The sequence below is a fragment of the Hemicordylus capensis genome, chromosome 6 (assembly GCF_027244095.1).
Source record: "Hemicordylus capensis ecotype Gifberg chromosome 6, rHemCap1.1.pri, whole genome shotgun sequence".
NCBI classification, from domain to species: Eukaryota; Metazoa; Chordata; class Lepidosauria; order Squamata; family Cordylidae; genus Hemicordylus; species Hemicordylus capensis.
In genome coordinates, this window is record NC_069662.1 from 118344437 (window position 1) to 118371994 (window position 27558).

A 27558-nucleotide genomic window follows, 5' to 3' on the forward strand; every position below is an offset into this window, starting at 1 on the left:
GAGGCATAGGCACAAATTTTGAACCTTGCAAAGGAGAAATGAAGTCTGATGTCAGCATAAGAGCTTTTCTTCTTTGTCATCTTAAAAACACTCTTATTTCATAAAACCAAAATGCAGCAAGTTACAACATACACACATTCCCTTTATGGATGACTAACACAGCTCCATTCATTATGTTTTTAGGTATATGTGGCTGCTTTTGCTGTATCTGCCTACGCATCCAGTTACTACAGAGCTGGAAGTAAGCCATTTAATCCTGTGCTTGGAGAAACCTATGAATGTGTCCGTGAAGATAAGGGCTTCCAGTATTTTTCAGAACAGGTACTACGATGCTGCTGCTGTTGAGTTTGATAGGTTTGCTAATTCTGATAACTTAGTACAGCAGAAATCTCTAAGGTTATCTGAATGTTCCATCAACTTTATTTGCCATGTCATAAGAATGCATTTTTGCGACTCAGGTTCTTCAGACAAGTTATAGTTGGAGTGACACTTGAAAGCCCTGACAGTAACATAACATCCATTGGAGAGCTGTAGTTGGTGGTATAATTTTCTTTAACGTTATAAAGCAATGTGTGTGCATATAACTTTTATAGTCATGACTGATGCCAAATTGCAAGTGGTGGGCAGATACTGGTGTTAACTTTGAAAACTATTAACTGAAATGCTCAAGGCACCCATTTACAAATCTCAAGGCATCTTTTTGCTTGCTTTAGCTTGTTGGTTTCTGTCACATTTTCTGAACTTTATTCTGAAAGGGAGAGTTTTGAAATTTCTAATGAAATCTGGAATTCCCAAGATTCTTCCAGAATCACAAAGTCCTGCAGAGGCATGTTAGTAGTCACATGTGGCTCTAAGGATAAATATATCCATCCATGTTTCCTTAAGTATAGTCAAGTTACCCAGATGACAAACACGCAGATTCTTGACTAGACAAAATGGAAATTTGGAGAGGACCTGGAACAGACATTTGTGTGAGCTTGTGAAAAATTGATCTGAATAGGCAACAACTGAAGATTTGATCTTGAGCACTGATTATGCAGTTTTCCACTGTTGCCATTAAGTGTTTGGATCTCTGTATCTGGTCTGACCAAGAGTAATTCTGAGAGTTTTGAAGGGGTGTGTGTGTGACTCTGTTCAATATTATGATTTAAATTGTATGGTGACATATATCTTAAGTTTGTTGTAAAGTGATTCAAGTCTCTTTAGATGAAATGTCCTAGATCTCCATTTCACCAGCAGTAAGAGCAGAGTTGCCAACCAGAAGGTTGGAAGGGGGACACGGGTTTTCTTCCCTCTACTATGTTGGTGGACAAGAGACTCAAAAGCCAGTCTTCTCATCCAGTTTTCCATTCACTTTATTTTGTTCATACACATATTATATACAGAAGCAGGAAAGGTTTATCTTGTGTATTATTTATATTAGTTGCTGCTATCCTATATTGTGTGTGGTGGTGGTGTTTTTTGTGGGTGCTTTGTTTTTACTCTTTTATTGTAAGCCATTCTAAGCAGCAGTGTGCTGGAGGGTAGGGATGTCCACGGAACCACAGAGATGTGGTCCGGCACTGGGGGGAGTGTGGCTTTAAGGGCGGGGGGGTAGTACTCCCCCCCCCACTGCTCTTCCCCCTCCGGTGCTGGACTTTTCTAAAACGTTTTTGGGGTGGCAGAGTTCCTCCCTGCCGCCCCTGCCCCCGTTGTCTTCCAAGTTTACAAGCAGTAAAAGCGATGGGCACATGCGTGGCACCAGCTTTTACTGCTTGTAAACTTGGAAGACAATGACGGGGGCAGGGGCGGCAGGGAGGAACTCTGCTGCCCCAAAAATGTTTTAGAAAAGTCCAGCGCCGGAGGAGGAAGAGCGGCCGGGGTGGGTGGGTAAAATACTACCCCCCCTCCCTTAAAGCAACACTCCCCCCCACCCCGCCGGACCAGCCGAATTCCGGACCGGTCCAGAGGCCTTTTGCATGGCCCCGGACCGGTCCGTGCACACTCCTACTGGAGGGGTGGGATGTAAATATTTTTAATGAATGTGCATGTAGTGGAGGGTGAAATTCAAACCACCCCTGCCACAATTGGCCATTATTTCCTGACCTTGGTCCCCTTATTATAAGTGGAAGCAAGGGCAAGCCTTTTTTGACTTGTGCTGGTTGCTACTGCCAGCCAGAGCAAGTAAAGAAGGCTCACACAACTAACTGCCACTAGCCCAACAACCCCAGCCAACATGCACTAGCTGAATGCCAGACCCAAGTGCCCACAGAAGGCAATGCGGAGCACTGTGTGTGTGGGAAGGAGGGTGTATGAAAGGGTCTGAGAACATTTGTGTGCGGGGCAGTGTGCTATTGGTAAATGTCATCTTGCTTCTAAATACAGCTAAGTTGTTTGATTTATTTTAGCAATCTGCTTTGCATGCAGTTGAAATTCTAGGTCCCCTACTAACTGAGCAAAGAGGAACCTTTTAAAAGTGGAGATTCTCTTTATTTAGCAGAGAGAAAGCAACTGGCCCTATCCATCCCCAGCACAGCATCCCACTGGTGGCTGTTGCTGGTGTCTATCTTATGTTTCTTTTTTAGACTGTGAGCCCTTTTGGGACAGGAAGCCTATCTATCTATCTATCTATCTATCTATCTATCTATCTATCTATCTATGGAAACCGCTTTTGTTAAAAAGCGGTATATAAATATTCCTCATTCATATATTCGCTTCATTGTTGTTTGGTCTAGAGATTCTCAGTCCATTTTCTTACCTGTTAAATGCATGACGTTTCTTGAATGCCTGTCTTCCAAATGCTTAATTCCGTCATATTTTGAATATCTATGTGCTATTCACGTGACTTGGCAAGTAATCTTCGATTGGGCTCCCTTTTTTATGTACATTTGCTTCTTTTGTGCTTGAGGCACATCTGGAGTTTGGATTGTGTGGCCAGTGTCAGGCGTTGCTTGGTGGCAGGAGACTTGGAACCATATGCTGTAGCTGTATACTGTAGATGAACAGAGCATTTCCTATGGTTTATTGCTGGGCGTTGCCCCCTGGTCCCACTGTATTTTCTTCCCATCCTTTTGTGGACTTCACTTGGGTACCAGACTTTTGTCTTTCAAGCAGCTGGCAACCTGTGAGCCCTTTATAATGCCAGTTGCTGAACCACAAAGAACAAGAGCAGCAGAATAAAGCCCTACATATAAACAGCAGTCTTGACTGCTGCTGCCTCATTCATTTCAGTGAGGTTGCGCTGGAAAAGTTGCCAGTAGATATTTCCTGCAAATGTCTTTAAATCTTCATTCTTTTTTTGAACATTTCCCCCTACAAAATATTTCGGCTTTGTGAATGTGTACATGTATAGGGAAAGCCCATGAACACTGAAACAAAATTTGGGTTTCATATTGTATTTAAATGGATTTGCCTTGATTTTTTAAAAAAATGCACTGATGCTAAATTGAGGCCCTAAACCTAATTTGTAATTCTGTTGATATCATTTTTTTTTTGAAGTGTAGGATCAGAGTAAAGAATCTTCTGAGCTGTTTTGTAAAATGTTGTCCTCAGATTTTAAATATTCTTAGGGACTGAGCCAAAGTCCATCAGCTGTAACTAGTGTCCTTGTGCTGAAGCAGACTTTTCTCAGGACTGACAGTATGTTGGGAAAGTGATGAAGCCTTTGATCTCACTCCACTGCCTTCTGGTGGTCAAAGGCTGCTAGGATGAAAGGACAAAAGGCATGAACTTGCTTATACCTGTATGTTTACTAAAAGCAATAGATAATGTTCATGGAAACATATAAAACTAGTAATCTGCCCAGTTATAATAGAATACTCACTTTAATATTAAAAAGCTTGCCAGACAGAGGTTGATATGAACAAGCACTGAACTGAGGACTCGATAAATTGCTGAGTACAGAGTAACATAGCACCAAGTTTCCAATATTATCCTTTGCAATTTTTAATCCCTGGTGATGTCATAAGCAATGATGTCCAAACTTTTCTCAGAACAAATTTTTCAGCATACAGTGCTGAACTCCTTTTTGAGCTCCATGTGGATCTATCTGTGGATCTTTTTGAGCTCCATGTAGATTTGTTAAAAATACAAGGTGCTGGTTATAACCTATAAAGCCCTAAACGGCTTGGGCCCTGGGTATTTAAGAGAATGTCTTCTTCGTCATGAACCCCACTATCCCACTGAGATCATCAGGAGAGGTCCGTCTGTATTTGCCACCGGCTCATCTGGTGGCTGCTCAGGGACAGGCTTTCTCCGCTGCTGCCCTGAAGCTTTTGAACATGCTCCCTGCTGAAATAAGAGCCTCCCCATCTCTGACAATTTTTTAAAAAAATCTTTACATCTGTTCACCCACGCTTTTAATTCAATACCGTTTTAATCGTTTTAACATTGTTTTAAGATATTGTTTTGAAATTTTAAATTGTTGTAATGTTTTAACTTTTTGTTGTCATTTATTTTAACCAATGTTTTAATTTTTCTGTTGTCATTTTTTGTTGTAAACCACCCATTGACATACATTTTGGGCGGTATAAAATTACGTTTAAAAATAAAAGGAGTAGCCAACATCTTGGTTATCACTAAAAAAAACCCAGAAAACTTCATGGAAGTATGGAGCCCTTTCTCACGAGCAGAGAAAGGGCTCTGACGGGGCAAGGAGAGGAAGCCTCAAAAAGCTTTCCTCCTCTGTAGATGAGCAGCTCTTTGCCTCTGGGTGGGCAGATCGCCCATCCAGACATTCACCAGCTGCTGATGGTTTCTCCAAGGGTTGGGGTGTCGGGATGCATTACCCCACCCCCAGAGCTCCAATAATGCACCAATAAAGCCCCTCCCTTACCCAAGACTGCTAGCTACAGCTGCTTGGAGCTGTGGCTGACAGATGATTGGTAAAACAAGCTCTCACCTGCTTAACCTTGTCTTAAAGGGAGGCTTCATAGGCGAATTCGCCACCGTGGTCCCGCCAGGCTCAGCCCAATCCTGGCGATTCACATGGACATGCCAAACTGGGCAGGGTTCCCTTAGCCCGGTTTTGCACGCATGTGTGAATAGCCTGATAGTTTGGAATGTATATAGAGGCATAATAAGGGTAGAGGAAGGCGAGTGTAGAAAACACTCCATATCTAACCTGGATTTTAGTAATGGCCATAAAAAAGGAGTTATCTAGACAAATATCTAATAAAACAGTGGCAGATCAACCAAGAGTCAGAAAAACTCAATTGCTGAAAAAACGAAGGATATTTAAAAGCTTTCGAGTAGCACACACTTGCTTTCAGCAGGAAATAACACTGTGGCTATATCCTGCATTGAATAATGCTCTTTAGCAGGGATCCATTTGACTCAAACTAGAAAATGAAACAAAGTTTTGTGCTTTTTAAGGGCTCCCCCCCCACCCCTTTGTGTGTGTCTCTTCAGCATTAATGATATTTGCTTTGGATTTTTCCCCTTTGCAGTTCTACACTAGAAACTATTTGAATATTTTGACCAAGGTGTTTTGAGAAGTCTTAGTGTTGTAGTTCACCCTTTCCAAATTCAGCTTCCTTGGGAAACCGGGTTCATAGCTACTCAGCACTTTTCAAGGGTCACAAGTTCCCTAATGTATGACTTTTCTATAGATGGTGTTTTGGCCTTCAGTTTCCTCCAGACAAAATATAAATTGATATTAATAATCAACCTTAAAAACATGTGAGTGGACTTCACAACTCCCTTAAAAACAAAACAAAACACTGTCATGTTTTTTAATTCATTGCTGGTTTTTATTTTACAAGCTCCCTCTTGTGGTGACATTATAGTAAAAAGAAAATACATTTGAAAAAATTCATAAGGAAAGAATTAAGCAATTGCAAACAAGCTCAAAAATGTAGTTGTTTATTACATTTTATTTAGTTGTAAACTTTTCCTTCGTCTTCCTATTAGGTCAGTCATCACCCACCTATATCTGCATGTCATGCTGAATCTGATAACTTTGTGTTTTGGCAAGGTAACTCTTCTAATTTTCCATTTTAATTTTCCAGATGTCAGAATATAAGAACAAATCTACAAGCTCAAATGAGGCAGATGTTAGAGCAGCTTCAGACATGTGGTTACGCTGCCAAAGCTTATTCATTTTATAGTATTTGGGGAAATGCAGACATTGTCATGGTGTGGCATGTGTCCCAAGCCAACTGAGGTAATTGCAGAACATCCCCACGCAGCCTCAGATATTAGAAGCTAGTATGCCTGCTATAATCATAGACTCTTTGGGCCCAGTTCAGACATGATGGGAAACTGTGGTTTACTTCAAACTGCAGTTGGAGCAAAACACATACAGAACCAAACCATGGCTTAATATCCAGGTTTGTTCCCTTCAGATAGAGATGTGGAAAACAACCAACATTCAACCAACCAACAGCAACAATCATAGTTCCTGAGATTAGATATAACATGGAACTGTTTACTTCAAAGGAAAGTAAATGATTTCCTCTCCTCCTTGTGCACGAAAGGAGGAATGGGGAGGGGGAGTGTGTGAGCCCACAGCTCCTTCATGCAGTGGGAAACAAAGGTTTTCTGTTGCATTTGAACCATGTTTCCACTTTGTTTCCAAGTTGCAGTAATTGGCAACTTGAAGCAGGCTAGAAATAGTTTATCCTGCTAACGGGACAGAGAGGTACCTTTTTGAAGTGATGCCGGTCATATACAGTATTTAGCAGGAGAAGATCTAGTATCAGTATTCATCCCTGCATAATATACCTCCCAGTAGCTGTTCATTGATGTCTCCCTTTTGCTTGTATATAATCAGTATATAAATATTTTAAAAATTAATAAAATTAAGCAAGAGAAGCATTTGAAGTATGCGTGCTTCCCCCCCCCCGGGGGTAAAACTGTAATAACCCTATTAGCTCCCCCCCAACCCCTGCAGCTGTTTGGGCGGAGGACCAAATCTGTTCTTTTGCCCGAACATTTGAATTGAAAGATGAGTCACAGTTCTTCAACAGACGCTGTTGGATGGGGTTTACATTAGAACATATCTTTGTGAGTTTTGAAAGGTTTATTGCTTGACAGTCGGTGCTGCTGAGATGACATGGTAGATCTAATAAGGCAGTCGCCATGCGTGATTAGCCCAGATAGAACTGTTTGGTACAGACAGAACATCTCAAATATCAATCATGAAAGCAGACGTTTGGCATGGCCTCTTCCAAACGACTTAAGAAGAATTTGTATTGGTGCACCCAAATGCACCAATACAAATTTTGTTTGCACTACTTGCATGGCAAAGTGCACCTTGCCATGCATACTATAACTATGTCAACTGGTCCCTACTCTGCTCAAGTGATATATTTAGGAATCATGATGTGCTTTAATCCTCTTAGACCATATAACTATAGCTAAATCACCAGATGTCTCCAAAATCTTTGTGCTGCCATACATATTTCTAGCACCATTGTAAATGGATGTGTTCTGTTATTAACTAGTGAAGTGTGGGACTCATAACAGAACATCTTGCTGCAAATCTGTAAATGAGCATGCAAATGCCCATCATACCTTTTGATATTGTTAGCAACTGATCTGCTAATGAAGATCCCAGGGCTTGAGGATCTCAAATATTTTGTAAACAGTTCCATTCAACAGTGTCAAGATACTTGTATTGCTAATAAGCATATAATTTTTGGTTGTGTTTTACTTTCAGATATTAGATGGAAAAACAAATTCTGGGGGAAATCCATGGAAATTGTGCCAGTTGGTACAACACATGTAGTTTTGCCAGCGTAAGTTTTGAAATCGCATGCCTGATTAAGCCAGACAAGATCATATTGTACAACACAGATGTTCTTAAAGCCCTTTGGTTAAACAAATAGCCCAAGACTTCGTTTTTACTTTCATTCTCTAACAATTCATAGGATGTTGTCCATAGAGTTATGTGTGTAGCATGCCTTCAAAGTGGCTAGTTACAACTACACCTTAATGCAGCCTCTTGGTTTTATTAGTCTATCTTATGTTTTGTTTTTAGATTGTGAGCCCTTTGGAGACAGGAAGCCATTGGATTTATTTATATCTATGTAAACCGCTTTGGGAACTTGTGTTGAAAAGTGGTATTATTTATTTAACATATTTGTATGCTGCCCAAAACTCATTTCTCTGGTATATAAATACTTGTCATATTCATACTTCCACTGAATTCCTATATGAATTAATACATGATTTTTGTATTTTTGTTCTAAATAATAATACTTTTATGGAGTTGGGCTATTCACCTATCTAGCCCAGTACTGTCTTCTAGTCCCACTGACAGTTCTTCTCCAAGATCTTTCCCAGGCCTCTTATCTTAGACCTTCTGCATGAAGAACAGATATTCTACCACCTCACAAAAAAAAGGAGCCCTTCTCCTTTATGAAGTGTTTGTAGAATACTGATATTTCTAAAGAATGATTATTCAGCCATTATTTTGTTGTCCAGCAGTGCCAATTTTCTTTCTGCATGAGGCATTGTCTGTCTGCTTGCCTTGAAGAGAGTCAGAATGGAATATGCAGAATGTTTCAGCTGAATCTTTTAAGCAAACCCCTTAACCAGTTTATTAGCTAACTGTTAATTACAGTTCTCCATTCTTATTCCAGTTATGGGGACCATTACGAGTGGAATAAGGTGACATCTTGCATTCATAATATCTTAAGTGGGCAACGATGGATAGAACACTATGGAGAGATCATAATCAAGAATTTGAATGACCACACCTGTCTCTGCAAACTTACTTTTATAAAGGTGTGATTTTTGGTAACGTCTCTTGGAAATGCTAATGTATTAAAGAAGACTTCAGCAAGATGACTAAGGATTTTCTTGGCAAGCAGGTTATTGAATAGAATACTGAGATTCTATTCTCACATAGTCATTTTCTGAGACAAAAGGCTTGCTTTTGTGTGAAGGCAACCTCATGTGACGAGATTTCAATTTCACTAGATGCTTTAAGCAATGTTGGGTTTTTTTAAGAAGATCAAAATGTTACGGAATCTAAAATCTGGCACAGTCAATTGCCTTTACAAGAAATCTTAGGCTAGAGAGAAAGACGGGTATAGTCTATATTGTGATGCTTTCCTATCTAAAATGACTGCTGATTTGTGCAGGTATTGGGGAGGGGGGGCGGGTGAGAAACTCTTGAAAATGACACCTAAAATAATACACCTGCCTGATCTAGGCACTGCTTCTCAAATGTCACAAGAAGCAAGAGCACATTAGAGAGCCGGACAGACAGAGGCTGACCTCCCAAGCCATGCATCACTGAAGGAGTAGTTAATTTGATATACAGGGAGCTAGAGCCTTAGTAACTTCAGCAATTCCAGAGAAGGTCACGAAGGGGTGAGAGGGGCAATAAACTTGTAGGGAAGGGTAGGTTGGCCATAATAAAGGAAACTGAGGAACAAGTAGAGGACAGAGGAGGTTTGAGGTTGTCCAGAAACCAGTATGTGCGTTGGTGAGACAAATATATGGTTGGGCATGTAATAATAGCTACTAGGTGTGTTTAAAGGGCTAGTAACTAAGTTGACAGAGTGATTGAAGGAAAATATTTGCAATACAGCAGGAGTTGCTAAGGCACAACTGTTACTTGAAAAGTAGATGAGGAGGCAAGATCGTAGGAGATGCTAAAGACTGAACCCAAGGAGATGCTCTACTACTGAGCTGTAGGGATGTGCACGAACTGGTTCAGAGGCCCTTTTCTGGACCTCCGGACCAGTTCGGTGGCGGGGGTTTACCTTTTTAAGCAGGAGAGAGGGTGCTCTTACCCCCTCCACCACGCTTCCCCTCTGGCGCAGGGCGGCAGCATACCCTCTTGCCGCCCCGGTCAGCATCAGACCAGAAGTGGCCAGTCTGCTGCCCTGCACCATCTATTTTTGGCACAGCGCTGGTGGGGGACACATGGCGGGAGGGGTACGAGCACCCTCCCTCCTGCATAAAGGTTAACACACCCACCCACCACCAAATCAGCTGTCTGCCAGTCTGTGCACATCCCTATTGAGCTATGGTCCTATCCCCATTTTTATCATCAAAATAAGATCTTGGCAGAATGAGGTGTTAAAAGGAATCGCAGTGCTTCAAACTGCAGGTAGAGGGATAATTTTTTTTAATCTTTCGGAGATGCTGCTTAAACAGGGTTTTCTAGCACATTTAGGGTAGTGATTCAGATTATCGCCCTTCATGTGCAAACGAAGGACGTGTTGCGATCATGTTGGTACATCCTTGAGTGACACTGGGGTGGACATATTCATGCCGCAATCCTGATGTTATCCCATGTAGGGGTGACTGTGGCCCCATGTTCAGGTGAACTGGCACAAAGTGAACTTCCAGCAGAGACCCAAGCATTTGGGGAAGCAAAGCAGAAAATGTCTTACAAGTTGAAATATATGGTTTTGCAAATCTCTAGAATCCATAGCAAGCAAAGAGCTGGGCTAGAATCTCTTCTGCCTGACATACTAGATGCAGGGAATTCTTTATGTAGGGATGAGCTGTCAAAGAGCTTCACCTACAGTCCAAAGTGGTACAGACTCCTCTGCCACCCCAGTCTGCATCATATGTAGATGTCAATCTTTGTTACATAAGCACTACATCTAGGGACCAAACTACATATGATACTAGCCATGTCATTAGCCCTAGCACACTTGCTTTTTCTGGTGTAAATAGGATGCAGTGCAGATTGGGACCACAACAGGAACAGAGTTACAGCTCCCTACCCTGCTATTGTCTGGATTGTGCCCCCAATTCTATCTACACCGCCCAAAAAGCAAGTATGCTAGGACTTGTGATGTGACATGTTTCATATAGTTTGGTCCTGACAAGCTAATTTTATGACCTTTTAAAAGTGATTGTGGTTGCTAACTTTATTTACAGGCAAAGTACTGGAATCATAATGTTCATGAGATTGAAGGCAGTGTTTTGGACGAAAATGGAAAAGTAGTATATCGTCTTTTTGGGAAATGGCATGAGAACATATTCTGTGGAACTTCATCCTCGACAAACTGCATCTGGAGAGCAAGTTAGTGCCAGAAGAGCTATTAGACATCTTATTATTACATATTTACGAACTTCTTACACTTGCCAACAATGTTCTCTATTAATTTTCCACCTAATCTAGGGATCTTTAATTTTAGCACACTCCTCTACAGTATCAACAATCCTGTATTCTATGGATGGAGCATTGTATTAGACAAAACTTGATAATAATTTCCATAATCATGACTAGATAGACAAATGTCAAGACTGTTTTCTTTAAGAATGTTCATTTGTGCAGTACAAACTGGGTCCTATGCAAACACAGTGCTTAACTGTGGTTTATTGTTCTTAACCATAAACATGGTTATGGCTGAATACCTAACCCATGGTTGAGTGTGGGCTGCAACCATGTAAAACCTGGTTTTAATTAAACTTGCAAAACATGGTTTATGTTAACCATGGTTAAGTCTTTCATTTTTACTGAGAAAACCATAGTTAGGGCAGTTTCCTTGGCTTTCCAGCCTTGCTAATTGCAAAGTGACAATCAGGTCTCACAGGGCTTAGCTAGGTTTGAGATCTTAACCAAGGTTAATGGAACAAACCATGGTTAACCATAACCAAGGGATATGTCTGCATGCTGAAAGTATATCTTTGGAGTACATGTGCATGCCAAAAGAGGAGCGCACATAATTAATTAAAGAAACTTAACTGCTTTAGCACTTACCATTGCAAAGCAAGCATTGCAGTTGAGTCTTCAGCAGAGGGAGGTGTGGTCCCCAGAGGACATTTTTCTTGTGTGGGGGGGAGGGAGAGAGGGACCGTTTTCCCATGACTTTCAGAGCAGTTTGCTGCAAGTGGTGCTAGTAAGCATTCTCTCTCACTCACAATTACCATATAAACTGGGGAAATATGGAGGCTGAATATTTCTGCTAGCACGGAGTTGATGGGGAAGAGCACTGTTCAGAAGAGTTTTGCACATCTGCAAACCCTGCCTCCTCACTAGTTTCCTGTTTATTAAAAGTCCTCAATGATTAAATCTCATTTTTTACAGATCCCATGCCTAAAGATTATGAACAGTGGTATGGTTTCACACAGTTTGCATTAGAACTGAATGAATTGGACCCACTTAAAAGACCACTGCTACCATCTACTGACACCCGGTTTAGACCAGACCAAAGGTAACTTTAAAAATATGGCTGAATCCACACAGAGGCAATATTTATATTTTACCCTTTAAAGGCAGGAGGTAATCCTGTTTGTGCTGTGCCTTCCCATCAGTGAATAAAAAATTTTAGACTCTTGTTTGGGGATGAGGAAATTTGGAAAGCAAAGAAGCAGTGATCTCTGTGTGCCTCCAATAAGGCCAGTCACTGCTATTCAGACACCCCTCAGTTTCTGAAGCCACTTTGTGAATGGAGTTTATTCTCAGTGCCATCACTGCACAATCTGTCACCTATGGCAGGGATCAGGGCCAGGACTGGCTGTTATGAAAGCACTTGCCACTAAGTAAGGCTCGTGCTGAAAGAGCGATAAAATGAAATGTGCCAATAATATTTTGTTGTTCCATCACTGATTTTGGCAGGTTTCTAGAAGAAGGGAATATTGAAGGAGCAGAAGAACAAAAACAAAGAATTGAACAGCTTCAGAGAGAGCGGCGGAAAGTTCTAGAAGAAAACAATATGGAACATCAACCTAAGTTTTTCAGGTACTTTATAACAGGGCAGATAACTACTGTAATGATCTCTGAAATGTATTTGTTAAACATGCTGGATATGTGATAGGGGAAAAATCCATAAGATTAAATGTCTGTCTCTCACATAATTTGCTAATTGCTGAAGACATTTATTTGTGTTTAGAAGGGGAAACTTAGGGAAAAGACCAAGGAAATGCTTCATGTTTTCCTGCTGTGGGTTGACAGAAAGCCATATGTTGAAAGAATCAATGAGCCAAGAAAAATATGATGTTGGGGGGGGGGGTTTGCAGGAAAAATGCATGAGTAGGTCGTGGAAGCTAGGTTCTATATACTGATCTATTCTGAAAGAGCAGTGTGGATTTTTCATTTTGATGCAACCTTTTGTACATGTGTCCCAGGTAACACATGTATTCCTCTGCAGAGAACAAGTAAGTTGGAAGTCAGCTTAAAATATAAAATATTTCCTTGTACTTGTAATTTCAGCTGTCGACTATGGTATCATATCCTACCAAAGTTGGGAGTGCATTTCAGTAGTTCTGTTTCTGACAGATATGTCTCAGAAGGTGGGCTGCCTAACAAGATTGGGAGTGCATTTCAGTGGTTCTGCTCCTGTCTGACAGATATGACTCAGAAGCCAGTGCTAGGGGACTACTCATAGGATTTACCTTGCAGAGTGCTACAAGGTTCAGTCTTGTCCCAGCACTCCATGAAACCAATAGGAAGGGTTATTTGGGGATTAGAGGTAATCATTATATTGATGATACATGCATTATTCTGTTTTTTGTTGCTGGTTTTCAGCAGTCAGGGAAGGCAGTGGATGTCCTAAACAGGTGTGGCAACCTTGCCCAAGTTAAACAGTTATGGGTCTTGATAAAGAGAGTGCAGGGAGCACTGGCAGGAGGAAATTCAGAATATCTCTTTGTATTGTACAATGTAGCAAGTGTATAATGTGAGATGGCCTTTAGAGACTTCCAGAACAGAGCAAGAATAAAGGGTACATCTTGGGGTACAGATGGTGTTCTGTCCCCACCATGTGTGAGTATTCATAATGCCTGTTAAGCATGAATTCTGGGTATTGTAGCCTTTCCTCTATAGTATTAGGAACCTATAAAACAAAACAAGTAGTAGAACTAAGGCACCTATGGGAGCAGGAAGAAAAAATTGCTCTGTTCACTGTTTGACAGGAAATCGGCAGATGACTCCTGGGTCAGCAATGGAACCTACCTGGAACTTAGAAAAAACCCTGGCTTTTCCAAACTGGATAATCCTGTGCTGTGGTGAAAAAGGAGCAAGAAAAAAGGACATCTAGAGCTTCTGTCCCTGATTATAATGTACAAAGGGGGAAAATGCTGCATATCACCTTGATCTTCTAGAACCCTGCTTGATTTAGACTTTTGACATGCACATTTCTCTTAGTTCCATTTCTTTCGTGCTACTTTGATAGCAATCATGACGTGTTTGAATGTACAAAAAGACCCTCTAATTTTCTTCATACATACATACATACATACATACTATTTAATAAACTTGTTGAATGTTATCTAAGAGAAGAGAGAGAGAGAAGCTTTAACACTATTTTTCCAAAGGATAATGCAAGTTCAGATGTAATAGATGCCTTATTGAATTGCATGATGGACAGTATTGGACAGCAGCCTTCAGCTGTGCTACAGAAACTGAATAGATCTCCCAAATGTCTGTAAGCTACCAAAGCTGGATGTATTAGTTAGTCTCTTGCTTAAGATACCAGATGACTTCACATGTAATAGTGATAAGTAAATGGGTAGGAACTGCCGCTCCTGGCGAATGTGCACTCCTGGCTTGAGCTGGTACTCCCGGCGTGAACTGGTACTCCCACTCATTTCTGTGTTGTCCAATCTGGAATTGTTGGGTTGCCGATGTCTGGTCCCCTCCGACACCTGTAATGAGCAATTGCAATTGGGTGGAGAATGTTAGGTGAAGGAGGGGACCCAGCGTTGGCAATTTGACATTTCCAGGTTTGGACCACACAGAAATGAGTGCAAGTAGCAGCTTGCATGCTCACCAGAAATAGTGGTTCCCTCCTCCTTACTTGCTGTCATCAGGTGTGAAGCTGCCCACCATCTCAATTGCTGATGGTGCTGGAGTCTGACTTGTTCAGGTTTTTATATTTTAAGAGAGATAGTACATTGATCTTTTTACTCTATTAGATAATATATTCTTTAAAAAAAATAGTATCAAGTAGTAGTACTGGTGGTTCTACTGCCTTACAAACAAAGGGCGTGATCACTGGGAACTTTGCTTATGCCTTGTTGAACTGAATGGAAGTTAAGCCATTGCAGACTTCAACAGGGCTTGCACTGGGGAAGTTCTAAGGAGACACTGTCTCCAATTTGTACCATATTACCTATATGGCTCATGCTGTGGATAAACCTGTAGGGCACAATCCAACAAAAGTATGCCATGACTACTTCTGTTAACACCAGTGGTATGAGACTTAGCTGCAACTAACTTTTGCTTGATTGTACCCTTGAGTGAAATTTAAAACAATAGTACTTGTAAACTTGGGGGTGGGGGGCGGTGATCAAATTATATTTTGATCAAAATATGATTTTGCTTTTTGTTTTAGCAAACTGAATATTTTGTTTTGCTCTCCTGGTTGGCTTTTCAAATAAAATCTTTCCGGATAAAATAAAATAAAAGCCCTCCTTTTTAACAATTTGCAAAGTAGTTGATTGTTTTAAGAGACAGAGAAATTTTCTGAAATAAGATTTTCTACCTCTTCTGAGCAGCATATTTAATATCTTATATTTTAAAAACAAATAAAGCTGACCATCTGCCTTATAGATACATGTACGGAATATATATGATCTTCCTTTAAACTGTTCCATGTTCAGGTAAACATTTGTCTTGCATTGAAATTGTTGTATGTTTTTTCCTATATTCTTCATATGAATAGTAATATCTTCATGAGCATAACTTGCATGTTAAAGCAGGAAACAAGTAGACAAATAGCACTTTTGAACAGAGGCAGAAATTGCAATTAATACAGTAGTACAGTTCATGTGTAGCATGTGCTCAAAAATGCCTGCAAATCAAGGAGAGTGGGGGGTGAGTTGCTGGTTTACAGGGCTGAATTAATTCTTCTGTAAATCATAGAATATATTCTTTGTTCTTCTTTGTATGTAGTACATATCTTGCATCTCACTGCTATATATGCTACATGGGAGAGGAGAGTTGGTCTTGTGGTAGCAAGCATGACTTGCCCCCATAGCTAAGCAGGGTCTGCCCTGGTTGCATATGAATGGGAGACTTGATGTGTGAGCACTGCAAGATATTCTCCTCAGGGGATGAAGCCACTCTGGGAAGAGCAGAAGGTTTCAAGTTCCCTCCCTGGCTTCTCCAAGAGAGGGCTGAGAAATATTCTTGCCTGCAACCTTGGAGAAGCCGCTGCCAGTCTGTGAAGACAATACTGAGCTAGATAGACCAATGGTCTGACTCAGTATACAGCAGCTTCCTATGAAGTAAGATCCATTGATTTCAGTGTGCGTATGGAGCTCCTCCATATGTCGGCTGACTCAGTTCTCTTATGTGGTGAGTGCAGCTCTGCATATGTGTATCTGCAATAGGGATGTGCACGAACTGGTTTGTGTATTCCTGGGAGGCAGGGGTCCTTTAAGGGGCAGGGAGGGTGCCGTTACCTGCCCTGCTGCTTCCCCTACCCCCGCTGGTGCTCTCCTCAAAAGTGTTGGTGCAGGGCTGCAGTGTACCTGCTTGCAGCCCCAGTGAACATTGTACCGGAAATGGCTGACACGTGTCAAACACGTACGGCTGCCATTTCCCATACAATGTTCACCGGAGCTGCAAGCAGGTACGCTGCAGCCCCACGCCAACACTTTTGGGGAGCACGCCGCTGGGGGGAAACAGGAGGGCAGGTAATGGCACCCTCCCTGTCCCTTAAAGGATCCCTCACCTCCAAACCGGCTCGAACACCAGACTTGCAAACCAGTTCGGCACTCCAGAAAAGGAGCACCTAACTGGTTCTTGCACATCCCTAGTCTGCAATATACAGTATGGGGATGTACCACATGTGGAGATGCTTCCTCCATAGAAGTGAACTGGGAGGCCTTTGCAGGCAAAAGATTTTTGTTTGTACAGCAAGGGCCAGCTATATCACTAATAATGTGAATAGAATCAAAGTGTATGAAGATGGTTCTTGCATCATTGATAAAAGGCACCATAGTACAACACAACATCTAGCTAAATCTGTTAACTGTTTTGTTTATGGATGCATTTCAAGGTAGTGGTGAAATATAAAAAGTGAATAAGAACTTTGCAAAATCTCTGGTTACTATATACCATTGCTGATGCTTTTTCAAATGTGTCTGTCTGGGAAAGTAACCTTTTTAACCATATTTCCATTTATTTAATGAGACACAATTATTTTCCCATTTTTCTGTGTTTTCCTTCCCCCACTCCCATTGCATTCATATAATATGTAACACTCAGTATCTTAACAATATCCCCAGTTTTAATCAGCCTTTCTCTATTTAACCAATACTGTCTGACTTATAGCATCTTACAGTGATCATGTTTGTATTAATTGAGATTCCTGTAGCTTTCTTCTTCTAAATGATTTAATATAATTAAATCATAATTTTCTTTGCATATTTATTTATTTTGATTTTTCTAGAACAAATTTACCAAAAATGTTCAGTTTTTGGACAGGTCCGTGTGTGTGTGATTTTTTTTAATAACATCTGCAGCATAAATCATTTCCATATTTAGAGTAGGTTAAAACTGATTATTTAATTTTGCCTTGTACTTTCAGAAGCCTCACTGATTTTGATACTTGGTAACACTATAGTTTCTTTTGTCATTTGCAGCTTGTATACTGTGCAGTCCAAATTCAGTTTTTAATTTTTAATGTAGCTTTTAAAGAGAAGAGTACAGTCATTGTTCATGAGCCAGGAGTTTACCGTAATGCATGCATTCATCAGCTGGATACCGGAACAAAAATCTAGTCTCCATGATTCTAAATGGGAAATGCATCTATCAGTTTCTTCCGCTTTTGATTGCAAGAATTTGGTTGGCTGTGTTTTTTTTAAAGTCCCATACAATCAAGATTCCATGTGTGTTGCCATGATAATTTTGTTTGGCTTTTTTGTTTGGCTTTTCATTCACATAATGGGGACTTGGGTGTGAAATGAAACCACCATATTGCCATATAATCACACAAATTGAGTGGAAAGAGCCCACTATAGTGTAGAAGAACACAGGGTATTCATGTGAATTGATGTGGTTAATGACCACGTTAACACAAGGCCCTAATTTAAAAGCTCTGTGCACACCACTAAATCCTGCATGTAACAGTGGTTTTTTTCTTTTTCAAGGAAAGGGGGGGCATTTGAATGTTCTGATGTGAAACTGAGGGATTTTTTTAAAAACACATTGCATGACAGTTTGTGAGCCTTCTGAATCATATTTCCAAAATTACCTTCTACAGTTGTCCAGAGCATTAGCACATGCTAAGAGGAATATCTGCAAAATATGGTTAGAGCATTCAGTGGCAGGTGGATATGACCCTTTACCACCACAGTAACTCTGAATATTAGACAGCTGGACCTTCTAGTTTTGTGGGCATGTATATGGTTAAGTATTGTGCAAGGACATATAACCCACTAAATACTGCCTTAGCTTTTGGGATCCAACCACTTGCATAGGAGTTGCACATATATATCCACACAGTTGAACTGGTCCTGCTTCACTTAGAGAACTGGTGATAGAAATGTTGTCTGTATTAATAGCTGTAATTGTCACATGAACATTCTGTGAACTCTCCCCACGGACATAACTAAGTGACAGCTTGCATGACTGAGGTGCCACCAACAAATAAAGGAAATACTCTGGCATTGAGAACTATTGCATATACATATTGAGTCATCTTACAATATAACTGATATAATTTGAGGACACTTTCTGGTAAAATGGTTTGTGTCTGATATCTGACAACCATAATCCTGCTGTGGGAATTGCTGTGTGGCAATTCCCTTGCTGTTCACTGGTAGTTCATATGGACTTAGCAGGATCAGTGCAGGAGGAACAGCAAATTGTGGCACCAAACCAGTGATGAAAGTGCCAAATTCCACCCCTTGCTAGTGTTTAAATTGCTTCCTGTTTTGGCATTACAATTCCCAGTAAAACTGACATCTGGAAGTTTGTCATTTAAAACAATAAAGCAATTAACCATTTGTATTTTGAATATTTTTCAAGAACTATATTTGATGAACTGGAGCAATTAGAAAAAAATAGTTTTTGCTTTTAATTGGCAGTCTTAATTGAACTGAGGATCCACTGATCAGTTAATATCAATCCCTCGTACTACAGAGTATAGATCTAGAGTTTGTATTCTACATACAAACATATGGTTGCCTTTTAACCCTCTATGCCAAAAAAATGTTTTGTCTTGATAGCTGCACACTCTCATTATGTCATTTACAAAAGCTTGGAGATGAAATGCTTCCAGGTATTCCATAAATCTAGGTGCTACCATTGAAAATAAGACATACAAAATGAACACTAACTTTTTTACCACAGAGGGTCAATCAGAGAACATCACAACTGTACCTGAGAATTCCAGTTCAAAAACCAGGCACTTTAAAGATGGTTAGCACACTAGTATCTTGCCAAGTCCAAAGTGTGATTTTCAAAGTGAACATTGAGCATGAACTTTAAACTTCAACTATGAGGCTGAGTCATTAGAAACCTACATAAAAGACTGAGATTAATAGTGAATTTAACTGAGAAATCAAGAGAAGTTCTGTAAAAATAGCTGCAGTCTAGAAATAGAACTGAAAAATCTGGGAAAGGTTATGGAATAATTTGAGTGAATAAGCTTTATAATTCCACAAAGAGACTGAAAACTGAAAACTCTTGAATTGATTTCAACATTAAGAATAAATGAACAGCACTGTTCTGTGTCTGATTATAAAGTTATGAATAAAAATTCTGGACAGGTTTAATAGATTAATCTGAGAGTGCATTAGCTCTGGGTTAATCACAAATAAATTGATTTGATTGACAGTTGAATTGCACATTGGACTGATTTTTGGTTATTTGTAAGTTAAGAGTGAATTTTTTTCATTATAATTAGATTATGCCTCTCTCTGTGATCAGAAAAACTGTAGTGTTGACTTAATGAATTGCATTGGAACTTAAAATTAGAAGAACTGATGAACTAATGAATTGTTGGTGTATGATTTTATAGGTTTTGGTTGAATTGATTTAATTAATTGAACGTTTAAGAGGAAAGGCTTCAATTGTTATAAGATATTTTTGAATAATTGGCTGGGTTATTGCACTGATTTAAAGAAATTGAATTCAAAATAGTAATATAATTGAATTACTTGTCAGATCATATGTAAAGGAGAAGGAAGAAAGTACATTCATTAATCTTAATTTTGTGAAGATCCTAAACTGCATTTACAAAGGTGGTGAAGCTGTTTCAGGTTACAAATAACCTCAAAAAACAGGGGTGGAGGGAGAGATAGGTGGTTAAAAATAAGTTACAACAAAGAGATAAATAGAACAAGAAAAACTAAAACAGAAAGAAATAGCAGTGTATAATACCAAAACAGAGATTCAGAAGTGACAGACAAGGGGTCTTGAAGACATTACAAAACTACTTTGGAATAAAAGACCAAAAAATAATAATGTTTAACTTAAAGCGCAGGTTGAGAAAATGTGTCATGAGACAGAAACATATAATTTAAATATTAAGAGCTTCCCAGAATGAATGGAAAATGATCATTAGTGTGCTATATGGAAGGTATATTTTTTGCATCTTGGTGACAGGTATGCATTTGGAATAGAAAACACTTTTAGGAATTTCTCAATTGTAAACAGGGCAAACAATGTAGAGCTTCTATTATGAAAAAGAAGCAGATATCCATATAACATGGAATGGGAAAGCTTTTGAAGTAAGAGGAAAAGATACTGAAAAATTTATCATTCATTCAGAAATTCTACATGTGATTATTAACTTTTTTTATATACTCGGCATCAGTGGTATCTAAGTAAGTGTTTTACAGTGTTCAGCAAATAGAATATATCTTAAAGCTAAATTCAAAATATACTTCGATTCAAATCAATAGTTCCAGTTTTGAGAGTTTACGGTGTGAATTCAGTGATGTTGGATTCATTGTCTCTCTTAAAATGGCTAATCCAGGTCTTGAAGGCAGAAAGCTTACATCAAAGAACACATGTAAGTGGCTTCACTTTACATTAAAAACAACTAGCCTTTTATTCAGGAAAGGGATATGTATTTCTAGAACTTAGGTTTTCAGATAAATCTTTTTTCACACAGAACCAGAGCCTCATCGTTCTCAGCACACTAGTAGACACCACCACAGTAGCTCCCTACTTTGAAATGAATGAAAAAGGCCTTTTAGGTGGGGGAGATTTGTGTACATGTTGGGAGTCTGCTCACATACATACCCCAGCCTCCAATAGGTCACTGGATTAGGGTCTAACCTGCATTTTGGAAGGGAAAAGTCACTAGAATACCCCTGTTAATAGTATTTTGAAATGTTCTATGAGATGACAATCCAGTAACTGCATTTTAAAAAATTTGTATTAGTGATACAAAATAATAAAGTAATATTATTAATTTACATTTATAGCCCGCTCTTCCTCCAAGGAGCCCAGAGCGGTGTATTATATACTTGAGTTTCTCCTCACAACAACCCTGTGAAGTAGGTTAGGCTGAGAGAGACGTGACTGGCCCAGAGTCACCCAGCTAGTTTCATGGCTGAATGGGGATTTGAACTCGGGTCTCCCGGTCCTAGTCCAGCACTCTAACCACTACACCACGCTGGCTCCTAATAGCACTTACACTTTCAAGAAAAGTCTTTCAAAAGGTACTTTATTAAAACTGCAAATAAAATTAATCCATACAAACAGTCCAGATAAAATAACAGCAAAGAAACCACTTATCCCTAATCGCTGGCCCTATGCACCCCTGCACAGTACCCCTCCAGTGACTGTTGCTGGTGTCTATCTTATGCTTCTTTTTAGATTGTGAGCCCTTTGGGGACCGGGAGCCATCGTATTTATATATTATTTCTCTGTGTAAACCACCCTGAGCCATTTTTGGAAGGGCGGTATAGAAATATAATAATAATTAATAATAATAATAATAATAATAATAATCACCCTTAAAACAGCAAAGAAACCACTAATCCTTAATTGACTGACAGAATTAAAATGTAGTCTATCTACAAAAAGGAGATTGGGGAAGAATGGATTCAGATTTCTTGGAGTACAGAATTCCACAACTGGATCCACCACAGGAAAGACCCTATGGTTGTTGACAAACCTTACTACCCTATAGATAAGAATTTAGTGCAAGGCCTTGATAAGATCCTGGCATGGCCAGGATTTTACAACCCCGAGGGTTTCAAATGGGGAAAGGTACTCCCTGAGTTACTTGGGAATGTCTAAAGTCGTTAATCACAACATTATTCAGAGAAATGTACATTCGTCATCCTGTATAGATTAAACAGAGTCTTGTAATGTAGCAGGCTCTTCCACATTCTTTTTGCTTCAAATGTTGCAGCTGCAAGAAGTCACAATAAGCAGCATACACTACTAGGTAAATTTCAACCACACCATCCTTTGAACAGAATGTTAATTCTGTATACTATCTAAAGATCTTTAAGCTTGGAAGAGTTTACCCCTGAGTTAGATGCATAAAACATCTGAGTTAAGTGTCGCACAACAACAGAGGAATGTGTGCGCACTAACATGAACAAAATCCCGGTTTAGATTAGATTCCTTTATTACAGTCATCAACCAAATAACAATCATACAGTTTATAGCAAAAAAGAAAAAGAAACTACAGCAAGGTAAGCATATCTTGTCATATTTTACAGGTTACAAAGATTTTGTATTGAGAGGATCTAGAAGATTTTGCAGCCCAAAAAGCTGAATCCTGTAACCCAGGGACTCTCAAACTTGGGTCCCCAGATGTTGTTTAACTACAGTTCCCATCATCCCCACCATGACGGCCATTGTGGCTAGGGATAATGGGACTTATAGTCCAGCATAATCTGGGGCCTCATTTTGAGAACCCCCTGTGGTAACCTATGTAAGCCAGGAGTCTCTTTCAAGCCTGGGACTCCCCTGTAGCCTCAACCTACAACATGGGAAAGCCCAGTTTTATTTTATATTTAATATATATGTCAGTTCTTCCCTTTTATTCCCTCCCTACTTTTCTCTTTAAAAGAAGAAGAAGAAGATGGCAGCCCCCAAATAAAGAGAGAGCACAAAAATGGCAGTGGTGCTGGTGCAACCCAGCATAGGCAATTTTGCTGTGGGCTGCAACAAACTAGTTCAAATCCAGTAATGTAAACAATGAAAGTTAAGCTTAGTTGCTTATTTTATTTTCTGTTTCTGCTAGTTGCAAAGAGGTATGCCCCACCCACTAATAACTGGAAGTCATATTCAGCCCATTCTAATGCTTTGCTAGGTCTGCATTTGATGTGATAGAATCAAAGCCTTCTATTTTGGGAACAGGATATTTGGAATGCACTGACTTTCATAAAGGGATGGCTTCAGTTTTAAATCTCCTATGTGATGAGTATTGAATTTTCATTACAAGTTGGGGGATGTTCAAATGGGATGGAGAACAAGTCTGATATGGATCAAATTCATTATGATTTCTGCAATTCTCCACAAGAACTCTCAACTCAACTTTTTTCATATTTTTAATGTTATTTCAAGTTGCCAGTACAGGTGGCCCTTGTTATCCACGGACTCTGTATGCATGGTTTCATGTATCCGTGATTGGGTCTTAGAGACTCAATTTCATTTTCTGTGGGTAGAAAAATAGGTGAATATGCCCAGCTGTGGTTTGGAATGGCTGGAAATGACCCAGAAATGATTTCTGATGTCATTTTTTGCTGCCATTTTCCAGCAGAAAGCCATTTTGTGGCTCTTTTTTAAAAAAACTGCTGAATATTCAACTGTTGGGGGGGTTTTGTGGGACATTGCTGGAGACCTGGAGAACAAGGTACTGTCCTTTTCTTCTTGTATTTCTACCCCCTTGCTTTCTTGCCCCCTTTTTTGGTTAGGAATCTACCCCCCACCCCATTCCCATTGATTCAAGGTTTTGTTATTCGTGGTTTCCTTATCCGCACCTATAGGCGTGAATGGAACCCCTGTGAGTGAGGGTCACCTGTACTCATGTCTTTGGGCAGTTGAGTGGCAGTGTCGGCTGGAAGTTTAGACCCAACAGGGCTTCAAGGGAGTTTATAAGCCATCAGATCCCTACCCTGTTTTTCATTCCCCAGTCCTGGAGCTTTGTTTCTCAGTTTTGCACAAGTGGTCTTTGTTCACTAATAATGGTTGGAATTCTCCAAACAGCCAGATACTAAAAGCAGTTTTGATTCAGTCTTCCTGGTTTGCATGACTTCTGATGGATTTCCTTGGTGCAGAATTTGAATGTCCGGGTTTGTGTTGTTATGAGAGATGGCAGAGGCACTTTGCCCTTTTTACATTCAGACAAATCCTGCTTTTGACTGGTGAAGTGTGATATCCCTGACCTCTCTTGATGAAAAGTTGTCTTCCGTACCACTTAAAGGAAAGTAGCAGCCTGTTTGATCATCTAATCCAGGGGCATAGCTACAACTGAACAAGGGGTGTGGGGGGGGTCAGGTGTCCCTGGGCCCCAAGGGTGGGGAGAGGCCTGCTGACTATGTGGCAGCTTGCTCTATGCTCTCCACTCTGAAGGTTGTGGGTGCTGGCAGGGACTCATCTTCACTTTTCATCCAAGGGCCGACTCCAACCTTCCTATACCTCTGATCTGATCTGATCTAATCTATTGCTTTTATATAGCAAATATATAGTACTATACTATCACTAAAGTTGATGGGAAAGTGGCACTAATGAAGCTGTGTGCTCGTGTTTCTTATTTAGCAGGGGTAGGAGATCTTTGCTCTCTAGCTGTTGTTGATCTACAACGATTTATTGTGATCGGGGATGATGGGAGTTGTAGGCCCAAGGTTGCTTACCCATGCTATATAGGAAGCTTGCTAGAGCAGGACAACCATGAATAGCCCAGGGCCAGAATTGCTACAGTTTCCTGCAACACGTGGCTCAGCCATTTGCTAAAGTTGTGCTGGCTGTATTCACTGACCATGCTGCAATCAGGCAATGCACACTCATGTGCCCATCTATCCCAGTTACGTTTTTAATTGACACAGTCCATACTCCTATCATCCTATCATCTGCTGACATGTTCACTGTATGGTTTATGAATACGCATAGCATAAAATCTATCCCATTTGGGGCTAGTACCGATCTGACGTATTGGATATGTTGTAGTTATATGCTTCCCCCCCCCGCCGCCCCACACTGTTTTCAGTTCACTATTAGTCTTCAATGCACAAATATACAGAATGATATAAGTTGTTTCAGTGTGTGTGAGTTTTTAATCGGATGTCTTCTGAATCTTCTATACGTTTTTATCTTTCTCACCAAGCCAAGGGTGCTTTGGAGGATCTCCCTCCATATTTAAGACTTCAAGAAGCATGGCAAGTATAAGGTGGCTTTCTATGGAAATCTCAGTCAGTGGGTCCCATCCAGTATTACTGTACCTTTTTGTTTAGAGCAATGTTTTGTGGGTGTTTGCCTCCTAATCCTGAGACTGGTACATCTATTGTTCTTCTCCCCTTCCATAAGTCATTGCCATATTAATAATTATTTACAAATTTCTCAGTCTTATTTTGAGGAATTTCACAAAGCCATGTTTCATTTTACATTACAACTACTGTAGACGGCTTTTGAGACCTCCAGACTTTCATCCACTGCCCCTGATTCAGGAGGAGTTGGCTACAATTATTATCCTTTCAGAATTGGGCAGATCTTTTTGCATTTTTGTTTTCAAGTTATATTTTAAAACAGATTCCTACAGATGCATACTTGATCTGCTAGAATAATTGTTCAAACTAAAGCCCTGCAATATATTGATATTTACTAGTAAGGTATTGACTTGAACCTTATCCTCTTGTGACAGCTGTTATTATGCGACTCTTGTTTTCATAGTTATAATATTCTTGTCTTCCACTTTTCTTTTATATGATGTACTAGCTCTGGCTCATCTTACTATGTAAAATAAAACACATTTTATCCCTGTAACCAGATTAGCTAGATGTTAATAAATATTACATCTAACACCTTCTGCTGCATCCTTTAAAAACAAAAAAAGAAAATTCCACTCTTGATGGCTCCTGTGACTACTCATACCAAATAAGCAGGATGGTTAGAACCCTGATGCATGCTATTTACAGTTGCCTGAGGATATTATCATTTTATGTTTTGCCAAAGAAAAATGCTCAACTGTTTGCTGTTAACATCTGCCCACTCTCTAGACTAACGAAGCGAATGGAAGAACATGCTGTAGCAATCCCATGCCGCAGCACAGAGTGAAGAGCTGCAGACTCCACACATTGTAAGACTGCTCACAGCCTAGGAAGCTTGCAAGGCAGACAATTAAGTTGGAGAGCAGCCTGGAGTATGAATCAAAATAGAATTGTCTTGCTTAGTCTATTGGCCATGATAAGCCATGGAGGAGAGACTCCTGTTGGTTTTATTTCTAAATTGTGTTAGGGTTAAACTCCTACCGTCTGCTAGATTGACTGCTAGTAATGGCACTTCCAAAGTCCTCAACATAATGCTTAAACTAATCAGACTGACAAGAGACTGCTATGCTTTGCAGCCTGCATATCTGGCTTATCACAGAGAGTGTATTGATGTATCTGCCTTTTCCGAGACCAATTAATGAGCTCCCCAGTGTCTGGATGCATTCTTGGGACTGAGCCCTGAATACCTGATAATCAGACTTGTGTAGTACAGACATCCCTTGCCAAACATGGTTTTGAGTATATGGAAATGATAAATTGTGATGGGTCTTGCCAACCGCAACCCAAGTATTTGTGGTTGGTGAGGTTTTTTAGTGATTTTTGGGAGGGTTTCAGCAATTGGGCGTGGGTTCAGAGGTTCAATATGCTCATTCCTCTTGGTGACACTTGCTGCTGACCTTGCTGTCCCTTGCCAACTTAAAATGCCTTTGAGTGATTGGGGGGGGGGGGAGTGTTTCAAAAAATTTCCAGAGGTTCAATCTGCTCATTCTTCTTGGTGACTCTTGGCGATATTACAGGATTTTAAAAACATTTTGGGGACATGTTTTCCTTTATTTTAGGACTTTTTGCAGTTGTGCTTCCCCTAATCCCCAGTTACCCATAGACTTTAATGCCTTGCCAACTGTGAATTTGCTGACAGCGAGGTTTTGCCAGAACAGAACCCTAGTTCTGTGGTTGGCAAGGGATGACTGTACTGCTCATTTGACAAATATTACTCTTGTTGGACAAAGTATAAGGTTACACCAAAACTGGCTCAATGGAAATACAAATGTCTTTTAGGATGCCAATGAATCGATATTTAATCATACCTTCCTACCATGATCCCTCTGCCAATTATTGCTGTGCAACAATTTTGGTATTTGAACAACCAGCACACTATATGGGAATAAAGTGGTTGCTCACAGCATGCTGTCCCATACTGCTGCTCGCATATTACACGTTGCAACATTTATCCCATCCCAGACCCTATTTGCTAACTGGGGATCATTTAAACCAGTCCTGCATGGTCCTCACTTAGTCCATCATGTAAATGAACTGAAATGCATTCCTTGAGAAGCTGAAAAATAGTCATCAAGCTGATGTGGAATCCATCTGGTGTTCTGTGATCACTGTCAACGGTCATACAGCAAGTTGCTCAAGCGATGGTCATTTTCCGTCAATTGACCCCAAGCTTAAAGTATTTCAAACATTTGATTACTGGTTTTCTTTGTACAGTATAAAAATATGACATGGCCTAAAAACTAGTTTGAAAAAGAATGT

General features: G+C 40.0%; 1 protein-coding gene across 9 annotated transcripts in view; it reads left to right on the forward strand.

Annotated features, from left to right (window-relative positions):
• Positions 1–15317, forward strand: part of OSBPL3 (oxysterol binding protein like 3) — a 145913-nt gene extending 130596 nt beyond the window's left edge. For all 9 annotated transcript variants that reach the window (XM_053266466.1, XM_053266463.1, XM_053266472.1 and 6 more), the window contains 8 exons: positions 184–321; positions 5890–5953; positions 7640–7718; positions 8565–8709; positions 10828–10972; positions 11981–12107; positions 12512–12634; positions 13807–15317. In XM_053266466.1, coding sequence (XP_053122441.1) covers positions 184–321; positions 5890–5953; positions 7640–7718; positions 8565–8709; positions 10828–10972; positions 11981–12107; positions 12512–12634; positions 13807–13903 — 918 coding nt within the window. In that variant the 3' untranslated portion in view covers positions 13904–15317. The remainder of the gene's footprint in view (positions 1–183; positions 322–5889; positions 5954–7639; positions 7719–8564; positions 8710–10827; positions 10973–11980; positions 12108–12511; positions 12635–13806) is intronic.
• Positions 15318–27558: the final 12241 nt, after the last annotated feature.